Genomic DNA, 27,674 nt, shown 5'->3' with positions numbered 1-27,674 from the left:
ATAGAATATCCGTGGGGCAAAAAGGTAAGGACAGCTCCCGTTCTCCTTGCCACAAGGGAGGTGATTCTTTCAAATGACAAACGCCGGCTCAAATGACCCACAATTTTAGCTGATGAATGCAAACTTAGTATCTTAAAATGCAATCTCGAGAACCACCTAGGGGTGTTGTCTTCTCGGACAGGTGAAACGATCACACCAACTAGCTGTAGTGCTCTACGTACAACGTTTTTTAACCATTTGGCAAGAAACCTTACTGCTTCCTTATAGAAGGCCCACCCTAATCAGGCGAAACCGACCAAAACAACCTTATGGTTTTCAAAGGAGTGCAGATCCTTGAAGAAATGGCTGTCCCTAGCCGTAATGCGAAAGAACATCCCGTTAATTCGGGAACTGAGGAGGCAATACAAATTGGCACAGCACAAGGCCAAGCGGCAATGGGATGAAAAGAGGTGGGAAAAATTGGGGAATCCATCTCGCACCCAGATGTCAGGATCTTCTGGATACTCGTGGGCATGGGTAACCACGAAAGGTCTCCACCTCCGGCCAATAATATCCTAGCCAATGTGTGGCAAGAACACTTTGGAGCCTTGTACTCAATTCTTGTCGATCTTGATTATGAACCAGCAGGGCCTGCCCCACTCCAATTATTGCATGATCTCTCATTCACTAGAGACGAAATATTGACCTCTCTGGATGCAATCGTACCCGCTAAAGCCCCAGGGCCGGACGGCATCCCAGGAGATCTTTTTCCATCTGACTGGGAAAATTGGGCAACATACATTCTGACACTGGCTAATGACATCGCAGGTGGAGGGAGGATCCCAGAATCCTGGAAGTGGGCTGAAGTGCTTCCCATCTTCAAAAAGGGCGACAGGTCCAACCCTTCCAATTATTGACCAATTAGCCTGATCATCTGTGTCCAGAAAGTCTTCTGTCGATCGCTCCTAGCTAAAATCTCGGTTTGGATGGAAGAGAAGGACATCCTCTCCCCCCGCCAAGAGGGCTTTTGACGGAAAATCGGCACAGTCGATCAGGTCTTTCGCCTCCTCATGCTTTATTGGAAGGTGGTTTTGCTGAGCAAAGGGAGCTTATACATTGCATTCATTGACAGCTGCCTTTGATCCCGTTCCCAGGGAGAAATTATGGCAGGTGTTCAGGGAGATGGGCATGCCACCGGGTACTCCTAGTCAGGCTCCATGAAGAGAACTTCGCCAGGGTCAGATGGGACCGCCAGGGACAGGTCACCGATCCCATTGAAGTACAGCGGGGGTCCGCCAAGTCTGTGTCTTTGCTTCAACCTTGTCCTCACTTTACATCAATAATTTTGTCGAGCTCCTATCAGCTACCTCTGCGGACGCCCCCTCTCTAGCAAAGCAAAGAATTGCCACCCTTCTATTCTCAGATGATACTCTTCTCTTCTGAGATAGGAGGGGGCTCGAGATTAACACATCCAAAACAAAGATCATGTTACTGAACCCCCACAAGTCCTTCAAGGGAAAACTGCTCTTAGGCAACACTCCCTTGGAGAGAGTGGGCTCCTTTGACTACCTTGGAATCAAATTGTTAGAGGACATGGCCTGGAAGCACCATCTCAATAAGGCCCACCTCAAGCTTTCCCAGGTAACCCGGGCTCTGCATAAGGAGCACTGCCTTTCCTACACCAGGCCAATTGCACCAGCATTGAAACTGCAAGGCTGTGATCAGTGCTCTTTATGGAGCCGAGCTGTGGGGTATGGTAAGAGCAAGTGACCTGACAACCCTAGAGAACAAGTTCCTCAGAAATCTGACTTCTCTTCCGCAAAGCACCCCCCTTTACCCACTATTGCTCGATATGGGCATTAAACCCAATAGCAACTTAGCAAAGCCCCCCCCTTTGTTGTTATGGCAGCGAATGGTCTCCACCCCTTAATTGTCATCCTATGCAGCAGCTTTTGAGGGGGTCTGTGCTTTAGACACTTCCAACAAAATAGGCTGGATTAAATATGTCAAAATCCTTATGTCCAGCATAGGCGTCCCTGGCAATAACATTGCCTGCCCTCCAATTTATAACAGAAGACAGAATAAATCACTCTATTGGGACTGGGTTTAGCTTAAAGCATACACAGATGGCACCCAGGGTAGACTAACTGAAAAATTGAGAGACTCCAAAATCAGCCGCACTCTAGAAAACTACCTTGTCATAATTAAAGTGCCGGCCGATAGGAAGTTATTCATCCAATTTAGGCATGGCAGTCTGCCAGTTAATGCTTTTACAAACTCATGGTTGGCCAATAGAGCACAGCAAAAGCGCTGTCCTTGTTGCCCTTGCTTGCACGAATCCATCAGCCATCTCCTCTTGCCTGTATAGTATATGCACAACCTAGGAGCAAATGGCTGACTCCTGTTTGTAGGCAACTTGGAACCTGAGATACTAGAGAGGCCGTGCGCATACTGAAATCCAATGCAAGACCGCTAATTGTATGCGCGACTGCAAAATTCTTAGGCCACTTATGGGCGATCAGAAAGAGGGCACAGACAGCCCCTCGGCCAACCACTGAGAACTGCAGACACGATCCCCTGCCTTTTTAAGTACCTTTTTTGGCCATCCAACTTTAAGATGTGAATAGCCATTTGATACGTTTTGCTTATCTGCACATCCATGATTGTCGTGTATTGGCCTTTTAAATTCTGAGTGGAATTATTTGATATCTGAAAGAAACACGTTAGTTAGATTCCTTACCTTAGAATAACCCCAGGCGTCAGGCTGGATCCGGAAAGATTTTCGTCAGCAATACCCTTGCGCGTCGCTAGGCGTCGTCTGCGGCTCCGCGTCCGTCGTCGGCGTCGTGATCGCCGGGATGACGTTGTCGGAGTACTTAGACGCCGACCTCGCGCGCTGACGTAAGTTCTTCTTTTTTCCGCGCCAGTAAGCGCAGATCCGGGAAGAGCGTATCCTTTAGTCACTTTTTGACTAAACGTTTTGAACTTTTTTGGTTCCTCTTTCGAGTTGACCTCGACTCCTGGTGCCGGTAGGGATACCCAGTTTCAAGCCATGTGACGCCTGTCACCGACTGATGTTGGTTACGAATCACCACTGTCGGTGTCTCTACTGCCTTGGGGCCGACCATGATGCCGAGTCGTGCCCCGACTGCTGGGCCTTGACATCGAAGGCTAGGCAGGAGCGGTCCCGCAAGCTCCTCGAGGTTCGGCAGTCGGCTCCGCACCGTCAAGGTCACGGTCGAGGAGGAGGTCTAGGGACAGGTCGCGGAGCCGCAGCCATCATCGCTCGTCGGGTTCGAAGTCCTCGCATTCAGGTAAGTCGAGGCACAGTAAGAACAAGTCGAAGAAGCGACATCGCTCTTCTGACTCCCCTCGCCGGTCTTTTCGCCCCTTTCGTGGCCAAGGAAGGGGCGCCCCCACACGTCCGCAGAACCAGCCCACATCTGCCAGCCTTCCTAGTCTGACCTTTCACGCCCATTCCACGCCAGTGAGAGGCAGGGTTCGCCATCAACTGCTCCTGCTATCCCAAACCCGCTGTTCCTCCAGAACAGCAGGTTTGGGATATTCAGGCTCTGATTTCGATCTTTCAGCCTTTATCCTGAGTTTCGGTCAGGTTGGTGCTGCGGCTGCTGGGTCTGATAGCCTCCTGAATCCTGCTGGTACATCACGCCAGGTGGCGGATGTGGGCATCACGTCAGACAGGTGGGTGAAGCAAATTGTCCGAAGGGGCTACTCCCTCCCCTTCGAGGCAACACCTCCAGCCATGCCACGGCAGTATCACCGCATGTCAGGGGATCACTTGCAACTTCTGCAGGAGGAAGTTACGGCCCTCTTGGCCAAGGGGGCCATCGAGCACGTTCCTGGCCCAGAAGTAGGCCGGGGTTGTTATTCTTATTACTTTCTGGTTCCCAAGAAGGGCAAAGGGGGCCTACGCTCTATCTTGGACCTCAGGAGCGTCAATGCCTTCCTCCGGAAGGAGAAGTTCAAGATGCTCACCATAGCTGAGGTTCTGGCTGCACTAGACCCTGGAGACTGGATGGTAGCATTGGACTTGCAGAACGCATATTTCCACATCCCCGTCCTGCCGGCCCACCGGCGTTACCTGCGGTCGACGGTAGGCCACGAGCACTTTCAGTTTACCATGCTCCCCTTCGGCCTCACCAGTGCCCCTCGGGTGTTCACGAAAGTGATGGCGGTGGTCGCAGCCCATCTGCGCAGATTGGGGGTTCCAGTCTTCCCCTATCTCGACGACTAGATGTTGAAGGGGGGCTCGCCCCAGGCAGTCGTCTCCCACCTCCAGACTAAGGCCGACCTCCTGCATTTGCTGGGGTTCTCCATCAACGTGCCGAAGTCGCATCTGAGTCCCTCCCAGAAGCTCCTTTTCATCGGAGCGGTTCTGGGCTCGGCGCAGTTTCGAGTCTATCCTCCGGAACAGCGGGTTTGGGATATTCAGGCTCTGATTCCGATCTTTCAGCCTTTATCCTGAGTTTCGGTCAGGTTGGTGCTGCGGCTGCTGGGTCTGGTAGCCTCCTGCATCCTGCTGGTACATCACGCCAGGTGGCGGATGCGGGCTCTGCAGTGGGACCTGAAGTTCCAGTGGGCTCAACATCGGGGCAACCTGTCCGACCACGTCCTGATCTCAGAAGGCACTGCAAGGCAGTTGCAGTGGTGGCTCACGGACCGCGATTGGGTCAGTGGCAGATCCCTCTCCCTACCCCAACCGGAGCATGTAGTGGTGACGGATGCGTCCCTCCTGGGATGGGGGGGCCACATGGGAGAGGCGGAGATCAGAGGCCTCTGGTCTCCGGCGGAGTCCTGGCTCCATATCAACCTATTGAAGCTGCGGGTGATCCGGCTTGCACTGAAGGCATTCCTTCCCTCTGTTCGGGGAAGTGTAGTGCAGGTGTTCACGGACAACACCACCGCCATGTGGTATTGCAACAAACAGGGCGGGGTGGGGTCGTGGACCCTTTGTCAGGAAGCTCTGCGCCTCTGGACATGGCTGGAACATCAGGGCATCACCCTGATGGTTCAACACCTGGCGAGCTTTCTGAATGCAAGGGCGGACAAACTCAGCCGCCGGTGCATGATGGATCACGAGTGGCGACTGAACTCGGACGTGGCGCAAGGCCTCTTTCGGCAGTGGGGAGAGCCTTGGCTAGATCTATTCGCCACCGAAGAGAACGCGCAATGTCATCAGTTCTGCGCGTTGGAATTTCCAAGGCGGCACTCGCTCGGAGGCGCTTTTCTTAGCGAGTGGAGTTGCGGTCTGTTGTACGCCTTTCCGCCTATACCACTTCTGCCCAGAGTGCTGAAGAAGATCAGGCGCGACTGGGCCCAAGTCATCCATGTGGCTCCGGATTGGGCACGAAGATACTGGTATCCCAAGCTACTCAGTCTATCAATCGATCCCCCGATTCGACTGCCTCTTCAGGAGGACCTTCTGTCGCAGCAGCAGGGGACGGTCATCTACCCGAACCTGTCCAGCCTCCACCTCCATTCGTGGAGATTGAGTGGCGACAGTTGATGCCATTTGACTTGCCTCCTGAAGTCTGTGATGTCATTCTGGCAGCCAGGCGTCTCTCCACTAAAACGGTATACGCCTGCCGGTGGAACAAATTTGTGGCATGGTGCACAGCAAAGGCTGTGGCTCCCCTTTCCGCCCCTCTTTCAGAAGTTCTCCTCTTTCTTCTTTCCCTGGCCCAGCATGGCTCTGCTCTGGGCACCCTCAAGGGATATCTTTCAGCTGTTTCTGCTTTCTTACGGCTTCCTGATCAGCCTTCTCTTTTCAAGTCCCCTGTTGTTGCTAGATTGTTTAAAGGCATTACTCATATGTTTCCTCCTGTCCCTTTCGTAATGCCTCAGTGGGACTTGAACCTGGTGTTAACCTATCTGATGTGCGCTCCTTTTGAGCCACTTCATAATTGTCCTCTTCATCTTCTGACTCTTAAGACTGCTTTCCTGGTTGCCATCACCTCTGTCAGACGGATGAGTGAGCTCCAGGCTCTTACTTCTAAGCCTCCTTTCCTCTCTGTCCATCCGGACAAAGTTGTTCTCAGTACTCGTCCTTCCTTTCTCCCTAAGGTGGTAACTGCCTTTCACATCGGCCAGTCTATTACATTGCCCACCTTCTTTCCGACTCCGCATCCCTCGAAAGAGGAAGCGAGGCTCCACATTCTGGACCCAAAACGTGCGCTCTCCTATCTGGACCGCACATAACAGTTCCGGGTAGACGACCAACTCTTCGTTGGCTACGTGGGTGCTAAGAAGGGGCGGGCAGTGCACAAGCGGACCATCTCTCGGTGGGTCGTTTTGTGTATTAAGGCCTGTTATTCCTTGGCTAAGAAGGAACCTCCTGTGGGGCTGAGGGCCAATTCCACTCGGGCCACAGCGGCTACTACTGCCCTGGGACGGGGAGTCCCTCTGCAGGACATTTGTCAGGCAGCAACGTGGGCCTCGCTGCACACGTTTGCCAAGCATTACTGCCTTGACAGCCAAGTCGGGAGAGACGGCTTCTTTGGCCGTTCCGTTCTCCACGACTTCTTGGTGTGATCTTGGTTCGCAGACCCACAACCGGGGTTGGTATTGCTGGGGTATCTATTCTAAGGTAAGGAATCTAACTAACGTGTTTCTTTCAGATGAACAAGTTACTTACCTTCGGTAACGATATATCTGTAAGAAACGTTAGTTAGTTAGATTCCTTACCGCCCCACCCATCCTCCCCGTTCTGCGAACTGACATCTAGGGTTAAGGTCATCCCTTTCAGGGCCCTAGATTCATGGCACCAGTGTCGGTTTCTTGCATGGCTCTGCGTTCCTGGCGCGGAAAGCTATGTACAAGAACTGACGTCAGCGCGCGAGGGTGGCGTCTAAGTACTCTGACGACGTCATCCCGGCGATCAAGACGCCGACGACGGACGCGGAGCCGCAGACGACGCCTAGCGACGCGCAAGGGTATTGCTTACAAATGTTTCCGGATCCAGCCTGACGCCTGGGGTTATTCTAAGGTAAGGAATCTAACTAATTAATGTTTCTTACAGATATATCGTTACCGAAGGTAAGTAACTTTTTCGTTATGCTCGACAAATTCTGACATTTCATTGAGACCTGTCACAGCACTATTAAACTTCAAGATCAAATATGCTTCCTTTTGTAGCAACGTCGCTTCCACATCACCTCCTCTAGGGCTTGGTTTAATTGCATATAATACCATCCATTTCAGATCTTTCTCGCTATGGTTTGCTTCCATAAAATGACTGTGGCAGACTTACATTTAGATGCGGGAATGATGCTGGACAATGCGTTGCTTAACCTCTTGATTAGTTTTTCCGGTGTATATTTTACGACAAGGGCATATAATTGCATAAACTACGTTTTTCATCTTGCAGTTCGAAAAACAGCTTGTGGGTCCATTTATAATTACTGTGATCAAATTCTGTGCCCTCAATGGTTGATTCACAAGCTATGCAATTTCCACACTTATGGTGACCTTCAATCGGTTTAAGGTTCCATTGTGATGGTAGGTCTTTCTTTTTAAGTGGAGAAGCAATCTCAGCCCTCACGAGCTGTAGGCCAATTCTGGTATCTTTCTTCATCGCAAACAAAGGTGGAGGAAACTGGCATTTCAAATTTTGTAAGGGGTGCCAATTCCTAAGTATGGTTTGTTGAAATTTGTTGGTGTGTGGCACATAAGTGGACACACAGACCGATTTCTCCATTGGTTGTTTTATTTTATTTCGTAAGGAGGCAATCTCTCGGTGTAAACCAAGCTCTTTTCATTGCATATTTCAACACTTTTTTGGGGTACCCTCTGTCTCTAAGTTGATTGCAGAGGGCTCCAGCATGGACTTCATAATCTTGTTTACGCAAACAATTTCGCCTAATCCTCAATAGCTGTCCGTAGGGTAAATTATCCCTCAAATTCTTGGGATGAGAGCTTTTGTAGTGGAGGATGGTATTCTTGTCCTTTGGTTTCCAATATAGAGTGGTTTTCAGTTCATTCACAATGGGTCTAACTTCGACATCCAAAAACGTTAGACTTGTCTTTTTTTGTAAGAGTGAATTGAATATCAGCCAATCAGAAAATCTTATAAGATCATCCTCTGGGCAGCTCCATAGACACCGGATTTTGTCTATATATCAATACTTTTGCCTCAAGTATTGCAAAAACGGATTGTCCTTATGGATGATTTTATCTTCAAATATGGCCATGTAGAGAATCGCCATCTCTGGAGCGAAGGGACATCCCATTGCAGTGCTTTTGGTTTGGAAATAGAAAGTGTCTTCAAATTTAAAATAGTTCTTCCTAAGTGCCACAGCTGTAAGTTGTAAAATAAATTCAGAGGGCACCCGATGTGGTCGTATTCTAGGTTCCAAGTAGAACTCTATTGCTAGCAGAGCCTCATCCTGGGGACTCTGCGCATACAACTAGACGAACTCAAAGGAGACCAGCCATTGATTGGAAGATTCGAATAGATGGCCTTCGATTTTATTAATAAAATCCATTGTGTCTCTCAAATAGGAGGGAACGTCTTGTAAAAATAGTTTAAAAAAGAAGTCAATATTTTGGGAAATCAGTTCCATCAACGAGTCACACTCGGACACAAGGGGTCTCCCTGGTGGCTCAATCAATTTCGGTAAGAAGTGAATAACCAGCATCCTCAGATGCTTCTTACTCAAATAATCATATTCTTTAGGTCCCAATATTCCCGATTTCAGTCCTTTCAAGAGAATCGACTTGATTTCTTGTATCTCTCGTGTTGGGTCGTGCTTAATTTGTCTATACCAAACTTGATTCTGTACCTGGTTACGTCCTTTCTTCATATACATTTTCTTCCTCCAAAGGACTACCATGCCACCTTTATCGGCCGACTTGATGACTATCGAGTCGTCCTTCAGGTCTTGAATGGCTTTGAATTGTTGTAACGTTAAGTTACTGGGACTGAAAGACTTCTTGTTCTCCAATTGTTGAATTGTAGAGAGCATGACTTGTTCAAAAGCTTAAATTTCCTTTGAAATGGTGTTTGTTGAAGGAATTAATTTTGATTTATTTGCAAGTTCAGAGGGTTATTTGGGGCAAGTATTCTCTTTCTTATTGAAAAAAAATGCTTTTAATATGATTTTATGAACAAATTCAATTGCTTCAATTTTGAGTCATGTAAAGTCTGTCTTTTTTCTTGGGACAAATTTCAGGCCTGACTCAAGGACAGATTCTTCATCCTTGGTCAGTGTTTCATTGAACAAATTCACAATAGAAGATGGAATTAAGTTTTGTAGAACTGGCGCCTTGTTCACCTTTCCCACGGTTGTGGCTTGAAGCACACCCTGTTTTTTTGTTGGCCTTTTTCTAAAAAAGAATTCTATCTTTGTTGATTTCTGTTAGAAGAACCTTCTCCAGGGTCCTAGTCACCCGTGGACTCTGATGATGAAGTCTCGGAAAATGTGAGAAATCTATCCTTGGATCTCCCTTGATATTCAGAAAACACCCTATGTGATTCACACCAAAAGCTAACAGCAGCTGATCATAGATTCCGCACCACACTCCCCTTCAACTTAATTATAGTGTGCTTCAACTTCTGGCACCTGCCTCTGGAAACCAGATAAACAGATATACGCCAAAAGGAAGGTGCACCAGAAATAGAGTCAATATTGCCAGTGTCAGTTCATCATCTTCTTTTATTGAAAATTATTAATCATAAAAATCAGCCATCAGCCAACGCGTTTTGTTCCTTTTCACAATAGGAACTTCCTTAGGGCTCCAAATAGTATGGTTACGCTTGTAGAATAGAGTCATGGTAGCAGTATCAGGATGTTCACCCCAGGATCAGGGTGTAAGGTAAAAAAACATCCCGCCTCATGTTTCTGAAGCTAAATGAAATGGTTTTTCTAAAAACAGTACTAAAAATGTAATAAATTATGGAAACAAATATAATCAGAGTTTGGTCCTAGCCGGTTGTTGTAGAAAACAGCATTGTAATTCGTCAGCTAGACAGTTTGTTCTCCTACACTTTCTAAAAGTGCCATTTGGAAATGTGCAGTTTAAAAACCACCTCTCATAAAAGATGTGTTTTTAAATTCTGATCTTAGAAAGTCCAAACTCCAAATCTCTAGCTCTTCCTAATGAAACGTTACACTTGTAAGATGGCACAAGGCAGCCCCAATAATAACATAGGGGAGAGCTAGTCCTTGTAGTAGTGAAACAAATCTGGAAGTATTTCACTATCTGGACATGTAAAACACACAAGTACTTGTCCTACCATTCTGATACACTGCACCCTACCAATGGAGGTGCCTTATATGTAGTAAAAGGGAAGGTTTGGGCCTGACAAGTGGGTGCACTTACCAGGTCGATATGGCAATTTAAAACTGCACTCAGACACTGCAATGGCAGGCCTGAGACAGGTTTACAAGGCTATCCATGTGGGTGGCACAATCAGTGCTGCAGGCCCACTAGGAGCATTTGATTTCCAGGCCCTGGCAACACACAGGGGCATATCAGCAACACCCGGCGATAATTATCGCTCAGCGCTCTTAGCATGAGGATAATCTATCGCTGGGTAACGTGGATTTTTATCGCTGAGATAGCGTGCTATTAGCAACGTTTTTCTCCTCAGCGATAAAAATCCTCACGCTAACTGCCTAACGTGAGATTATCGCTGGAAACCCAGCGATAATCGCGCGTAGTGTGGCGTTAGCTTGCTAATAGCGACTCACAAACTTAGCCATGATATCCACCTTCCATAGGATATCATGGCTAAGTCAGTCCTGAAGCAGGCGTAAGGAAAGTAGCGATAACAGGGGTTATCGCTACTTTTCGTGCCTCTATGCTTCATAGCGTGGGGCTTGATGATAGGAGAAATGTCGCTTAGCGACAATTCTCCTGTCATGTTAGGTCAGGAACGCCCAATTTGCATCTCATTAGAGATGCAAAGCTGGGCGTTTGGAATCCCCACGCTAAAGCAAGGTTTCACGCGTTAGCGTGGCCTTGCTAATTAGGCGATAAAATTATCGCCGCTTTTCGTACCTCCTTGTTCCCCTCATATAACTCTTTTGTTTAAGGGCTGCACCTGTCTTTGTGGCATTTTGGTGTGTTTTTGTAATGAACCAGGTGCTGTCTTCATAGAGCATCCAACATTGAGTGGAACAGGGGTGGGCCTTTCCTGTTGAAATGATTGATGATGACAAATGCTAATTGGGTACTTTTGCCATTTCTAGTTAGACAACCGTGTTTCTATGCTAAACAGCTGAGCTCGCTCAGAATTTAGGTGTCTTTAAAATGGAATGCAGAATGTTTCCTCCCCTTCTGAAAGATTGATTTGGATCAGTAGAAAATAGGAGATTGTAGCTATCCAAGAACGCCTTCAAGAAGAATGCTGAGCATGAAGCACTGTTCACTGGGACAGCGCTAATCCATACACCCTCACTCACCCACACAAACCCATACGCACTCACTCATCCATACAAACCCATACACACTCACTCACACATGCAAACGCATAGACATGCACACTCGGGTACTGTAAGTTCACACACAACAAGCAGCATCTGGTGTTTTATGTATTAGTCTGCCATGTGTTGGGGTGGCAGTGTGAGGCATGGGAGCACCAGGGTACTTGTGGGAGACTGAAATAATAATGCAGCGCCTTGGTCAACTCTCCAACACTGGTCACTGAGCAGAGGGCAACTGCGCTCACAAATGTATTCATTCAGATTTTTGTTTGTGTCTTTTGTGTTCATTTTTGTCTATGCTGTTTGGTGTAGCGCCTCACATGACCCAACGTTTCAACAGAGCGCTGCATAGCTCATAGTATAAACAGAACACATGGCCATTATTTCATTTATTTATTTTTAAGGTTTTATCTAGCAGGAACGTGACCCGTGATAGTATCCGAGCGCTTTACAGGTGATATAAAGTAAGAAACAAGTGAGAAATAAGAGAAACAGCCACATACACAAGAGGGTATAAACTGTGTAAAATAAAAAAATGAGCAAAGTAACCTCCATAGGACAATAGATATGATCCAACAAACAAGTAATAATCATGGGCGCAGATCAAGAGACAACAAGTGTGACCTAGAGCAGAAATCTGTTCCTAAGTAGTGTTTTAACTTCTTTTTTAGGTCTCGCCTACGCAGCGCGCATGCGCTGCATAGGAAAGAGACCTTTAGTAATCGGCACAGCTTTTCCGTCAAAAATGTGCACGTGTTGCATTGCTTCCAATGGCAACGCGTGCACGTCTGGCGATTCACTCGCGGGAGCGAGCAGCTGGCGCCATATGTTATCAATTATCGCGCCTTGCTACTCGCTCCCGCAAGGGAATCGTGCAGGCCCCCTCCTCTCTCTCCTCGCTGCCGCGCGTGGCGCGCACACTTTTGCTTGTTTTCATTTTCATTGTTTTGGTTTGGATTATATCTCCTTAAATCGACGCCCCAGGCCGCCCTTGTTCACAGACTCGCCATCAATAAAAGCGCAGGAACTTGTAACCAAACCTGTTTTTCCAGACTCAGGAACTTAGGTTCTTTCATTCCACTGCAGCTCGCGCCACACCTAGTCACCCCGGGGCACTAATTGTAATATGTAAGCTATATAAGCTTCCGAAATGTGAATGCATTTGACAAGTTAATTCAGCTGTACTGTCTTCCAAAAAACTTCTGCTCGCTCGGATTCCGAGCTACCGTGGAGAGTAGTCGTCCTCAGACTGCTAGGATTAAAACTGATGGGTTTCCAGCCCATTCTGCAGGTTTATGGAAAGCAGCTATTAATATTTCAGAAGGGTGGCGCAGCTGCAAGTCAATAGCTTCCCTTGAAACCAACGCTTACCGTCTGGAAAATGGCACATTATCAGAAGAGGAGGATTTTCACAGAGCCGGCTACGGAACGGTGCTGCAAAGTCCTCCACAGACACAAGGGTAAATTGCCCTCCTTCAAAAATGCGTTGCAAAAGCACTTTACGAGCGCGCAATACACGTCACCTTTAACACAAAGCCTAATTGGTAGACTTTACAGAAACCTACGTAAGAATATTCAAATCATTTGCATCCCAAAGAGCCCTTCATTCTCACTGTATCATAAAGCAGTTTGGAGACACTGGACATTTCACACAAGCTGAGGCCATTGTCACAACACCAGCCTGCCCCATTTACAAACTGCGTCACCTGGAGCCTAATAACTTCCACCGAGCTTGGCTTGTTGGGGGCGGGAGGATGACTCTCTTACCCCCGAGAACATTTGAAAGAAAATGGCTTCAAAATCTGCATTTTAGAGCGTAAATTTCACATACATCTGCTAAAAGCTCTGAATAGGCACTCGTGAAATATCCCAGTACTTTCATGATGTGCCAAGCCTACAAAGCTTCCCAGGAGGGGACCCCACTTTTTTCAGAATTGCTATGTGGTCCCCTGTAAGTTGAGAATAAACTCTGGTTTGACATTGCAACCAGTGGTGCCCCCATGTTCCAATAATCGCCTTCTGTATGCCAAGGACAACATATTACCATGCCTGCCCTCCATTATGCCAAGAATCGACTGTAGCATGCCAGGGCCAGCATATTGATGGGGTCCTAATTAAGGCAAGTATTCCCTTGAGTAGGCCAAAACCAGTGGCAGACTCACAGGCATAACACACACTCACTCACTTACGCTTACTCATTCTAACTCGCTCACATTCACACTCCGCCTCTCACTCATGTTCATGGCCACTCATTCATATAAACCTACTTACACATTCTCACTCACAAACACACACTCACGCTCATGGCCATTCATTCTAAGTCACACTATTTCAGTCATACTCACCGTTTCACTCACTCTTGCTTTCGCAATCCTTTTTTACTCAGTCTCACTCATACTCACTTTCACTCGCTCTCACTGTTACACACGCTCACTCAGACTCTCATTCTAATGCACACAATCACACTCAGACACACTCCTTCCTTCACTGATTTCCACTCAAACCCAATCATACCCCCATGTGTCACACACACACACTTTTATGCACTCGCTCACTCACATGTCCAGAGCAACAACATTGGATTTTTTTTTGCCTATCTTGATGCCTCTGATGGCGACTCCTCCATGGCAACAGTGGAGTAGGAATCTGTATCTGGACATAGTAGTATTCAACACATGATTACCACACTGCAAACGAGGAACCGGACATGGCAGAGGGGACATTAAGACTTATGACGTGCCATGTCCCAGCTTATGTCAAGGCTGGTCCTCCGGTCCTATCAGATGCTGGGACGAGTCTAAGGAGCTCACCCGTGCTTCTCTGTGTGAATTCTGGTTGGGCAAAGAAGTGCACCGATGAGCACCCTGACAGTCTCATTTTCAGAGATATGCTGTGCTTCCTGAGGTATGCACAATATGCCTGCTAAATAATACAAACTGCACCTGTGTGAAGGGACGTAGTTGAAGTATGACCTCACGAATGTACAATCCAAACATCCCTTTGCAGAGTGCTGTGCTTTTAAACAGATGGATTGTGGCTCAGCCCCTCCTCCACTTGTCTTTAGGAGTCTGGTTCAGTAGAGAGGGTATAGCTGCACACTGGATGTTTTAATGAAAATGCAAACCTTATATTTTGATGAACACTGCTAAACGAAACAAATATTAGTGTGGATAGAGACTAGAGTTGTTATGTGACAACTGACAAGGGCACCATTTTAACACTTTTTTGACGAGCCACCACTGCAGCGTGAAATTGTCTACTAAATCTTCATAAAAGCTGAATTCAACAGTGCTTTACTGATAGAGAGAGATGTCACATCCGGCATGTCTAGTATCCCAAAGCAGAGTGGCAGAGCTGGGACCATTCTCAGGAACACTTTAGAGACAGAGTGGCAGCAACTTTCTCTTTCAGTCTCTCTCTCCCTCCCGCCCGCCATGTATTCCATAAGGTCGACCTCCTCTTTCCCCATCCTGGGTGCATATTGCTTTTCATTTACCTCATTCCAACACATTTTCTGCTGCTCCTTGCACGCAGCACAACCCGCTATCTTGCACTGACACAAGGGAGTAGGTTACATGAACATATTGCCTCAGACAACGACAGGTTCTAAGATCTTCGGGCGCAGTGATTATGGCTTAGCACAGATGAGTAATTTGTTCCTTCGCAATTGGTATGGGTGCCCTGTGAAAGGGCTACCTGAGATGAATTCCACAGTGGTTGTTTTTCAAGTGAGGAGAATAATGCACCCGTGAGATTTCAAGTTTTTAAATTACTTTTTAAGACTTGTGCGTATGCTGAGCTGGGTTTTGCAGCGAAGGTTCAGCAGCTTCGTTTTTTACAGAAATCATACAGAGAATTAGGGAATGATTGAAATGGTTCATTCAGCTGCTACCAGGTTCACCATTTTCTTTTTACTAAGCAAAGTGACTGGGGTTGTTAAATTGACACATCCTGGTAGATACAGTTGCATCTCAAATCCAACATATGAAGAAACACAAGTTGTCTCACACTTCACCTTGCACAACTGGTGCACACACTTTTCTGTGGATGTATTCAGTGGATAGGGATGGTGCTGGATATGGATTGAATACTCTCAAACCAAAGAGTCTGCTTGACATCAGAAGGGAGAAAATGGACGGACAGACAGATCTAGGAGTAGTTAATGCGCTGTCAGTGAGAGAAGTCAAAATGGGGACACTTGACCTATCTGTGTTTATTGCTACTATTTAATTCAACAGTTTTCAGAATACCTTTTAGTGGGATGAATTGTTGTTTTTCAGTCTTCTGAAGTTCGAGAGTATGGTGGACTGTTTGTATCTTAAGATATTGGCATTAATGCATAGCTTTAAAGCACATGATGCGAGGGTTCTGCACAAGCAGGAGTTTATTTAAACAAGCATTGGCATAGCCAATAGGTCTCGCCTTTGGGACCTTATAAGTGTTTAACTATGCAACAGTTGATGTTGTTGCACCAACGATATTGTGCTGGATAACTAAACACTTATAAGGTCCCAAAGGCGAGACCGATTGGCTATGCCAATGCTTGTTTAAAGATGCAGTAGAAGGGATCAGTCTGAAGCCCAAAGTCAGGGAGTTCCAGATTTTTGGGGCAATACCATGAAAGGCTGTTGCAAGTTTTCTTTTTGCGGAATTTTTGTGGTTTTAGCAACAAGATACTGGTGCTTCTAGAGGCTTTGCAACCACCAGATAATTCTAACATTTGTAGCATGTGTTGGCTTATTCGTAGCATGTGTTGGCTGCAGATACACATGTTATGCATACTCCTGCCAGCGAGTGTTGGGCCTGGACTTTGCAAGTTGTTGTTCTTGAGGAAGCTTTATGAGAGGCGTTGTGTCGATTCTCCTCTCCATCGAGGCAGTGTGCATGTTGAAGACTTTGGGGCATATCAGCAACACCCGGCGATAATTATCGCACAGCGCTCTTAGCGTGAGGATAATTATCGCCGGGTAACGTGGATTTTTATCGCTGAGATAGCGTGCTATTAGCAACGCTTATCTCCTCAGCGATAAAAATCCTTACGCTAACTGCCTAACGTGAGATTATCGCTGAAAACCCAGCGATAATCTCACGCAATGTGGCGTTAGCTTGTTGATAGGGCCCCACAAACTTAGCCATGATATCCACCTTCCATAGGATATCATGGCTAAGTCAGTCCTGAAGCAGGCATAAGGAAAGTAGCGATAACAGGGGTTATCGCTACTTTTCCTGACACTATGCTTCATAGCGTGGGGCTTGATGATAGGAGAAATGTCGCTTAGCGACATTTCTCCTGTCATGTTAGGTCAGGAACGCCCACTTTGCATCTCATTAGAGATGCAAAGCTGGGCGTTAGGAATCCTGACGCTAAAGCAAGGTTTCACGTGATAGCGTGGCCTTGCTAATTAGGTGATAAAATTATCGCCCCTTTTCGGACGAAGACGGCCGCAAAAGCGGCGATAATATTTTATTGCCTGCTTGTAAATATTCCCCTTTGTTCCTCAGAAAGTTTTTTTGCACCATGGGGCTCGGATGAATTACCTTGAAGCTGTTCAAAATTCGATGCCACATGGCCTACAGGATTAAAATTAATCTCCGGAATCGATTTCTACACTGTGGAAGGACTTCCCGAATTCTGAATATACTCAACTATAGAGAATGATCGTCTCCGGGTGATGGAGATGAAGAAAGGTTCAGATGATGCCCCCGGTGTCGAGCCAAGTACGCGCATTCTGACACACATGATGTTTGTAACTTGTGCCTCTCCCCAGAGCTCAAAGAAGAACAGTGCACCACCTGCGCATTTAAAAAAAAACTCTTCGATCGCAAAAAGAACGGTGCCTCGCACATAACTTGGACAATGCAGCTGAGGACGAGTTCAGTCACGACAGCGACGTGGACAGCGAAGCCAGTGCTCCAACAGGAGGCGGGACAGTAATAGCCAGACCACACTACACCGTGTCCAAAGTGTCTTCTGGGGAAGAACTAGTTACGGTACAACCCAAATCACTGGCACCGACCACAGAACTGGGACCTACAACCAAAATGACACCACGTACTGTGAGTACTACTACCCCCATACATAAAAGATTATACATTCACAACCACCAATACCCCTACATGGTGCACCACAACCTTTGGGTTCAGGCCAACACTGTGACCAAGCCTCGGAGTTGAGACAGGACAAGGGGATTTTCATTCCTGATCGGGTGGCCAGGCGTCAACAAGGGGACTGTTCTGAACCGATTACGGCACTGAAGAGTAATTTGGCACTGACCAAGCCTTCAACACCAAGGCAGCAATCGAAACCAATATAAACATCTGCACCAAAGAGCTCCAAGAATCACACATCAGAGCCGCAAATTCTTTCAGAATTGAGCGGATCGAAGACTAAAACTTCAGAACCGAATTCTGAAAAAAACCCTGAACTCTCTTCTAGACAGATGAAAATCCATGATTACAGTAGTTCGAAGGCACAGACTGTTTCTAAGAGCACAACAACAGAACACAAGAAACAGAAGACACAAAGTACTACACCCACTGAAGATCAAGGGGTAGTATTGGAGGGACTACAACAGTTCATGCATCAAAAGAGAACGTAGGCTGCAAAAAGAAAAGCAGAAGAGGGACAACTTTCTGAGTCTCTACAAAAGATTATAAGTCAAGAAACTAGTGGCACAAGCCACATAATTGTTAGCGTACCTGCTTCACCTCATACGTATTCAACATCTCCACAAGGAGAAGAGGGAGAACTACAGAACACCTGTTGCCAGGACACACAAGATACTAATGACACACCTGACACATGGGAAGACTGTGATATTGTTTTATCAGATTATGATATGGAACCATCTGTGCCCACAAAGCATTATCCCCCTCGTGGCTCTTTCGCCTATCACAGCGCCATACAAAGAGCTGCTGAATATCATAAGTTTCTCATGCATTCAACAAAAAAGGAAAGTGCTGTTCTAGTTGAAACACTATCGCGTACAGAGAGACGTGTCCAATGATTGCCTATGATTGGATCCATTCTAAATGTTGCTAAAGAAGTATTTAAGGACCCAGTAAAATCAAGAGTCCTAACGGCACGTATTGAAAAGAAATATAAAGCCTCAACAAACGACCCAGGCCCTTATTTATGAAGGGCTAAGACCGCCATTGCGTCACTTTTTTGTGATGCTGCTGCGGCGTAATCAAGACGCCACACTGCGCCCTATTTACAAAGCACCTAGGCAGATGCGTCACTTTGTAAAGCCCTGTGCTACATTATACCTGCCCAGGTATAATGTATGCAGGGTGGGCGTTCCCCTATAAAAAAGGCTCGTAGAAGTGGCGCAGTGAAATCTATGAGATTTCATTGCACCTCTTCTACGACTTCACTGAATTCAATCCTTATGCCTGCTTCAAGCAGACATCACGACTGATGCAGGGCCTTTCACATGGGACTCGCCCCATGTTTAATGACACATTGCTGGAGTTGCATTTTCGGACACACTCAAGCAATGCATTATTACTGCGTCATCAGATATGTCAGGATTCCTGACATATCTGTTCAGTTCTTGCGACTTGGAGTGCCGTAGTTTAAATACAGCACATCCATGGTGTCGCAAGGAGGTTGCAATGGAAAGTGTTGCATCACTGTTTTCAACGAGCAATGCACCACTTTTCATAAATGAGGCCCCCAATATATATTCAGGGTCATCCACCTGCAGATTCACTTGCAGTCACCACTGCTAGGAAGAGAGCTGCTAGACAAGGCACTGGAAAAGCACCTCCTCCAGATAAAGAAATCAAAAGAATTGACACAGCAGCTAAAAGAGTTGCTACAGGCCATGAATCCATTGGAGGTTTGCAAACTCTGTGGTACTGCTCTCACGTTACAAAAGAGCAACCTGGGACGAGATACAGGAGCTTATGCAACATCTTCCTGAGGAATATAGAAAAAACTGAGATTTAGATAATGAAGGGAAAATCATTTCAAATGCTAGCATTACGTGTACATTAGATGGAGCTGACACTGCGGCTCAGGGCATAAATACTTCTATTATGCTCAGAAGACATGTGTGGCCACTTACTTCAGGCTTCAAACCTGAGGTACAACAACATATTTTATATGTACCTTTTGGTGGAGAACTTCTTTATGGGCCTGCAGTAGATGCTCAACTAGAAAAGATTTAAAAAGACTGCTAGTCAATGGGTGCTTTACAAAACACAACACAAAAACAGCCCTTTTGGAAGTACCAAGGTAGAGGAGCTGAAAAAAACATGGTTACTATTGTGGAGGAAACAAAAACAATAAAGGCAGAGGAAACGGCACACCCAATAAAGGCACCTCCACTTCCACAACAAAATGACTTGCTTATACTTCTCCCAACCACAAAACACCAGTTGGGGAAAGCTACAATAATTCCATCTATTGTGGCAAAACATTACATCAGACCAATGGGTCTTAGACATTAACAAGGATATTTCCTAGAATGACTTCAACAACCACCACATTATTCCACCAAAAAGGCAAGTATTGAATCCAGAATGTCTGCACGTACAAAAGGAAGAAGTTAAAGCATCACTGCAAATAAGGACGATCGAAAAAGCCCCATACAACAAGGGAGTTTACTTTCTAATACGAAAGAAAGATGGAACTCTAAGACCCATTCTGGACCTATGGCCACTAAATCGCTACATACTGTCAGAACATTTTCACATGGTCACACTACAAGATCTAATACCACTACTTCAAAAAGGCAACTTCATGACTGCATTAGACCTGAAGGACGCTTACTTCCACATTCCAATTCATCTAGCACACAGAAAGGTTCTGAGATTTGTGGTACGTGGACGTCTTTATCAATTCAAAGTACTACTCTTTGGAGTAACAGCTGCCCCAAGAGTATTCACAAAATGTCTAGCAGTAGTAGCAGCAAAACTAAGAAGAGAAAACATTCATGTCTTTCCCTATATCAATGATTGGCTGATCAAGAGTCCAAACAAATTCAAATGTCTATCACACACTCAAAAGACGATACATGTTTTGCATCAATTGGGTTTCTTAATCAATGTGACAAAACCACATCTCCAACCATCCCAAATTCAACCCTATTTTGGGTCAATTCTCTATAGTATTTTGGGAACAGCTTACCCCAATCCCCAAAGGGTTCTCAATCTCCAGAACAAACTGGATCTTTTTCAGCCTCATCATCACCTACCAGTGAAAACAATCATGAGACTTTTAGGAGTGATGGTATCTTGCATTGCAATAGTGCCTCACTCTCGCCTATACATGGGATCCCTCCAGGAGTGTTTAGCATATCAGTGGTCACAAGTGGAAGGGAATATGGAAGATCTAATATTGGTTTCACCAAAGGAGATTCAGGCTCTAGTATGGTGGAACACTCAGAACATTTTAGCAGGTAGAGCCTTCAAGGATCCAATCCCCCAAATAACAATCACAACAGATGCATCACGTATGGGTTGGGGAGCTCATATGAAGGACTTTGTGGTTCAGAGACACTGGACACCACTACAACAGTTGCTACACATCAGCATGTTTGAGCTACTAGCCATTTCTATGGCTCCCAAAGCAGTTCTCACCTGCATAGCAGTAAAAACAGTCCTTCTACGCACAGACAATATGACTGCCATGTATTACCTACAGAAATGGGGCGGTGGTGGGCATTCCATGCAATTGGCCCAGTGGGCACAAAAAATATGGAAATGGGCCAAAAATCACAAGATCCATCTCCTAGCACAATTCATACCAGGAACGAGGCACCAAGGCAGATCTCCCCAGCAGAACACACCAGCAGGTGCATGAATGGGAGATACACAGTACATTACTACAAGCATATTTCCAAAGGTGGGGAGCACCTACAATAGACCTGTTTGCAATAAAGGAAAATGCAAAATGCCAAAGTTTTGCATCTAGCCATCCACACCTACAATCCAAGGGCAATGCTTTTTGAATGAACTAGCCAAAGATATTTGCGTACACTTTTCCCCCTCTCCCATTAATACCTTATGTGGTCAGGAAACTCAACCAGACTTCAATGACTCTCATTCTTATTGCACCTGCATGGGCTCATCGACCACGGTATACAACTCTATTGGAGCTTTCCCTACAACCTCACAAGAAGCTGCCAAACTATCCTACTCTTCTAACACACAGTAATGGTAGGGTGAGACATCCAAACCCTCAAAAGCTCAATCTTGCAATCTGGCACCTCAGGTTATAGAATTTGGATATCTCAATCTAGCTGAAGAAAGTATGACTGTCTTAAAAGAAGCAAGGAGACCTACAACAAGATCATGCTATGCAGCTAAATGGACATGTTTTGTACATAACTGTGATACACAATACATTAACCCTACTTCTCCAACAGAGCAGCAACTTATATGCTATCTGTTTAGCAGCTATTGCAGCATATTTACAAAACAGAAAACAGCAATCACTTTTCCATATTCCTGTAATCAAAGCTTCCATTGAAGAATTAAAGAGTATCATTCCACCACGTACACCACCAGTACCAGCGTGGAATTTAAACATTGTCCTAACACGGCTTATGGGGGGCACCGTTTAAGCCACTTCACAATTGTCATATACAATTCTTAACATGGAAAGTAGCTTTCCTAGTAGCATTGCCATCCTTAAGAAAGGTCAGTTAAATGCATGCTCTCACAATTGAAGAGTCTTATTTCCTAGTCTTCACAGAAAAAGTGCATTTACGTACTTACCCAAAATTTGGACATAAAGCCACAGCTTATTTCCTTCAATCAACATCACCATCTCAAGCCTAAAGCCACTACGTGGAGTGGAACTGCTTTACAGTCTATGCATAGTATATGTATCTGCAGCCAACACAAGCTACAAATGGATTATGTTACTTACCCTTTAAGCATCCATTCGTAGTGTGTAGTCCTGCAGATTCACATGCTCCCTCCCCGACAGGTATTAGATGGTGACAAAATACCTACAAAGCAGCATGTCTAAAATAGAATGCTTACTAAGCAAACTATATCCTCAGTTCTTTCATGGCAAAAAACAAAACTTACTGAGTAACAAATTCTTCGACATGCACAGTGCCTTAAGGGGGAGGAAAAATGACGCACGACGCCGATCATAAAGCTTCCTTGAGAAAAAAAACATACAAAGTCCGCACCCAACACTAGATAGCAGAAGTATTTATAGCATGTGAATCTGCTGCAATACACACTACAAATAGATGCTTACAGGGTAAGTAACATAATTCTGCTGTGCCAAGTACCTTGATGTGTTGTACTGTAAAGCTTTGTGGGTCACGCAAGCAATTTGTTTTGTATCCTTGCTTCATTTCGGAGCTAGTTTAAGGATTTTAGATCCGGAGAGGTGTGTTTGCTTCTTTTGTTCCTGTGAAGAGTCTAGCAGCTGTTAAAGGTGCCAACTTGGATCTAGGAAGTCCACAAAGGATTGTACTTCCATAGTCCAACCTGGGCATAACTAGTGCTTGGACTGCTGATTTGATGAGGGAGGAACAGTTTAAATTTCCTTAAAATTTCCTTAAAATGTTAATTTGATAATTCTGTCCTTTAGTGGTGGTACTGATGACTTCATCCATGTCCAGGGCAGTTAGATGCTTTATCCGTAGATCAATCTTGAGCTTGAGATTGGGTTAAGCGATGAGAAGGATTTCCGTTTTGATAGCATTTAGTTGGAGATGGCTGCAAGTTAGCCAGTTTTGAATATTTTGTAGAGTTGTGTTGAGGGACCTGATGTTTTCTGGGAAAGAGATTATCAAGTACAATTGGGTGTCATCTGCATACATGTGATAAGGCATGTTAGGATTTCAAAATTTCTGAGAGAGGCTCCATGAATATTTATTTTTTTCTTTTTCTTTTCTTTTTTACATAGTTTTATATAGCGCTAACTTAACCAGAAGGTATCAGAGCACTTTACATGAGCACTAGCTGCGTTGCATGAGGACACCTTCATTATTTTTTTTTGTTAGGCACGGGGAGATCAAGTGCTTTGCCCAGTATCACAGAATATTGCGCGTCCTTGCCGAGACTCAAACCCGGTTCCACAGATTTGAGGTTGACCGTCCTAGCCATTAGGCCAACTCCTCTCCCAGTTGAAGAGAGTAGATGAGAGAGAGGACCTCTGAGGGACCCATAGGATGATAGATGTGACAGTGGACAGGGACTGATTAACCTTGACTCTTAGGGTTGTGGAAAAACAAGGTGAACCAGTTCAGGACAGACCCTGAAACAGCAACGGCTCGTGCAGGTAAGAGCAGTGGGGCCGGCTGGAGCGTGAAGAGATTCGACAGTCGATGACGAGGGAAAATTAAATAAATAATTAATTTCCCCCTCACCATCGTCTGTTAAATTCCCCCCCGACCCGGCCCTACTAATCTTACCTGCAAGAGCCGCGGCTGCCCTGAAAACCCCATCCTCTGTTCAAGTAAATCTAGTAGACTGCCATGTTTAACTATATCGAACGCAGACGAGAAGTCTAGCAGGATTAGAAGGCACGATTTAATCTGATCCAGAAGTTTTAACATGTCGTCCACTATGTGTGTGAGCGCTGTTTCAGTGCTGTGTCCTTGACAGAAGCCAGATTGGAATGGCTCTAAAAGTTGGAATTGTTCTATGTGGTTGCAAAGTTGGACCTGGACACATTTTTCAAGGTGCTTCGCCAAAGTGGGAATGTTGGAGATTGGGCAGAAGTTGTTAAGGTCTTAGCCATTTGCAGTTGTTTTTTTCAGGATGGAAGTTATCTGCACTACTTTTAGGCAGTCCGGGATAGCGCATTGATGAAGCGAGGCTTTTACTATCTCAGTACCGGGTCGATGAAGTTGTTTGAAGGTTTCAACGCTGTAAAAAGTTGTGAATGTCTCTTTCATTGAAGGTTGTAAATGTATGCCAAGAAGCTTTGTTTTTGGGTGTGTGCCCTGTAAGACCTGCAGGCTCAGATATCTGTGAAGGAGACAGGTTGATCTGTGGGATAACCGTCAGGAGCTCCCTTGCTAACCGCAGATCATTTTCCATCCTTTCTGTTTTGCCCAAGAAGAAGGAAGCAAAATCCTTGCAGTTTGAATGCATGGACCCATCGTAAGAAGGATTAGGTTGATGATTTGATTGTTGATTAACAAGTTCAAAATGTTTCTTAGGACGGTGTCTAGCTAGATCTAATTAGCTTTCTAACTTCTGATTAGTTTATTATAGGGGTTCCTCACTAATCTTAAGCGTATTAGGGGTTCTGTTGACAGTGATAACCTCCAAGCTAGTTCTGTTATTCTTAGATTGTGTCTTTTTGCATTAAGGCTGTCATTGAACCAGGGTTTAGCGTCTTAAGTGGACATTCTTTTTAGTCGTAAGTGTGCAATTGAGTCTGTGATATTCAAATTGGAAGTATTGTAGTGATCTGTGAGGTCATGGACATCTTCTATGTCAACCTGGGGAGACAGGATGTTGTTACTGAAGGCAGTCAGATCATTAAGGTTTTAAGTTACCTGAACTTATTTTCTATTGTTTAGGTTTCTTTAGTTGAGCCTTTTTAGAACTCACAGCATCTGTGAGAAGGAAGGTGATATGGTGATGGCCTGTCCAGTCACAAGGGATGATAGATTCTAGTTGAATGTTTTCCATTTTCTCAATGATTAAGTCAAAGGTCTCCACCTTATTGTGTGTAGGACTGTCACAGATTTGGGTCAGCTCAAGGTCTGACAGAAAGGTTTTAAAGCTGTTCAGTGCACGGTCATTCAAGTCATTCCAGTGCAGGTGGTAGTCCACAAGGAAGATCTGGGTAGCTTGATAATCAGCGTTGGTTGTGATGACTTCCATGATTTGTTCAATGAACGGTAGGTTGTCTCTTGTTGGATGGTAGATCGCATGGCGTTTGTAAATTAATCTGTGGTTACTAACAATATTGATGCATTGAAGGTATTGCTCGTTTGATGCTGATGTGAAGTGTTGTGGCAAAGGAATCCACAACACTTGGAGAAATGATGTGATGTAAGTGCCGGAAGTGCTGACTGTTGAACTAAAAAACCATGTTGAAACTCGGAGTTACCTCAACCTCCTGTGATTCTGGGAAAGTCACAAAATCTTCCCAGCTCTACCCTAAAAAATGTTTGTGTACTTGTCTAATATAACTGGAGCGCATGTAAAATGGTTCAGTCAAGTTTGCGCTATTTAAAAGTGCAACAAAAAAAATTTATGAAATAGTAACTTAATCACAGTGGACAGACACTCATTAAGGTACATCATTCTGTACTTTGTCCATGCTCCATACAAAGACAAAGGATTGATGCATTGCATGCATTGCGGAATTAGGAAGCAGCAAAGAGTGATAATGATGCCAACAAATAACAATGGGCTAAAAGCCCATTTGGAAAGGTTTTTATTAAGACACAAACGGTTGCCAAGCAACAGCAGAACATGCGCACTGCCTGCAGGCTTGACCCAAAAAACCCACTGCAGTTTAAAATAGGGAAGATTCCTATTGAAATCTATGAACAAACACGTCAGGAACTCTGGACTTTTGCAACCACTATGACATTGTCGCTCACCCATTTTTCTTTCATTATTTTTATCACAGGACGTATGATCATGTGACTCGCTTGTAAAGAAATCATGAATCTTTTTGGTGTTCCTGCTACCCAAAGACAACATCAGCGAACCAAGTCCAGGCACATGGGGAAGCAGATATCTGGGTGCTTGATTCAACGTCCTGCACATTTGGACAGGTTAACAATACATTCTTGGGCACTTGTGAAATACAACATACCAGCACAGGAAATTTTGAAAGTGTTTTTTCCCCATGGTACTGCAGTTGAATTCCATTTATTAGCAAGTTATAATTCTTTAAAATAAAATTAAGAAATGTTTCTAGTGTGTTCTCCTTCTCTTTTCTTTAGTTGGGAGATAAAAGATTTCTATTTGTTTTCTTCGATGTGAACATCTGAGTTCCTGTGTAATCCCTCCACTGTGTAGGTAACCAGTTCAGTATCCCACCCACCCCCACCCCCCATGTTCCTTATCTACCAGGAGCATGGCACAGCCTAACTAAAAGAACAATAACCACTTTTCAAAAACATCAACAACAACAAAGTTGGTTGGTGGGGCTCTGGTACCCCCCTCCCCATCCCCCGCCACGGCTCTACCAGTCAAAGTGAACACTGGGCCACCACTTTTGCCATGGGAGAACGCAGCAAGCACATAACAAAATTTGAAAACTACACATTGTACCAGGAAATGTGTCTACCCCCAATATCTTCTTTATGCAATGTGTGTCCTATCCGGCTAACCTAAATCGTACTCCGTTCCTTTACATTCAAAGGCTTGCCTCCCCATGGAATCAGAAAGCTTGAGCACATTTTCCTAGTCCTGCAATAACTATTGGCTTCATCTCCACTTGGAAAGCACATTTCCTCAATCATTTACACCTTACTGTATCATTATATACCTCAGGTTCCCAAAGATCTTAGAAGTCAATCCTTTGTAATGATCCCTTTTTACGATTCTATATATATCAAGATAGCCCTTTTCAGTTGCCGTAGTTAAAATCTGTAGCTAACTACCCTCACCTACCACCCCCCCCTTAGAACTCAGCCTACATAAAGGATGCAGAATATTTATTTACAAGGTACAGTGGAACACAAGGACATCGTTGTTCTAGCCTAGCCTGGGTTTCTCTGGCCTAGGTATAAACAGCTGCACCACTAAGTACATTCCTACAAAGACATGAATGACTGTGCATCTCTTCAGCAAACAGCTTTCCTCTCTGCTTGGAGTCCTCTAGCACCATTACATGTCTTTCCACCGAAACCTCAGATAGACTGCAAATCTCCAGGGTTAAAATTGTCCACCTAAGTAAGCCGGGGCTTTATTGTGGTCATCGACCCATGAAAACGAATTATGCTTTTTTTAACCACCTTCCTTAAGCAATCTACCACATGCACCTCTCCCTTGTAAACTGAGTCATAGACCATCAGATGTGAACTATGTGTTTCACACTCAGCAGTTCTTCACTGCCAGCTCATCCCTAAACTAATCAATGCACGCATTCTCAGTGGTCTTCTTTAGTTGAAAACGCACGCACCCCAGACTGCAACTGGGATACCAGATCGCTTCCATCTATTGCACCACACTGCAGAAAAGGCCCAATGCAGGCCCAATGCAGTCAGTCAGTCAACAATAGCTTTATTCGGTTAAAAGTTAAAACCATCAAAGCATACAGCAAAATTTCATTAGCAAATAGTTACAATCAAAATA

At 45.2% G+C, this 27,674-nt stretch overlaps 1 protein-coding gene across 1 annotated transcript in view; it reads left to right on the top strand.

Moving 5' to 3' along the window:
• LOC146809171 (uncharacterized) overlaps nucleotides 1–26,291 on the top strand; it is a 259,133-nt gene extending 232,842 nt beyond the window's left edge. Inside the window, exon 8 of the mRNA XM_085615961.1 lies at nucleotides 25,999–26,291. Within this exon, the coding sequence (XP_085472087.1) occupies nucleotides 25,999–26,026 (28 nt within the window). The 3' untranslated portion in view covers nucleotides 26,027–26,291. The remainder of the gene's footprint in view (nucleotides 1–25,998) is intronic.
• Nucleotides 26,292–27,674: the final 1,383 nt, after the last annotated feature.

The sequence above is a fragment of the Triturus cristatus genome, chromosome 7, assembly GCF_964204655.1.
Source record: "Triturus cristatus chromosome 7, aTriCri1.1, whole genome shotgun sequence".
NCBI lineage: Eukaryota > Metazoa > Chordata > Amphibia > Caudata > Salamandridae > Triturus > Triturus cristatus.
Note: the sequence above shows the minus strand (reverse complement) of the source record. Positions and strands in the feature narration are given on the sequence as shown.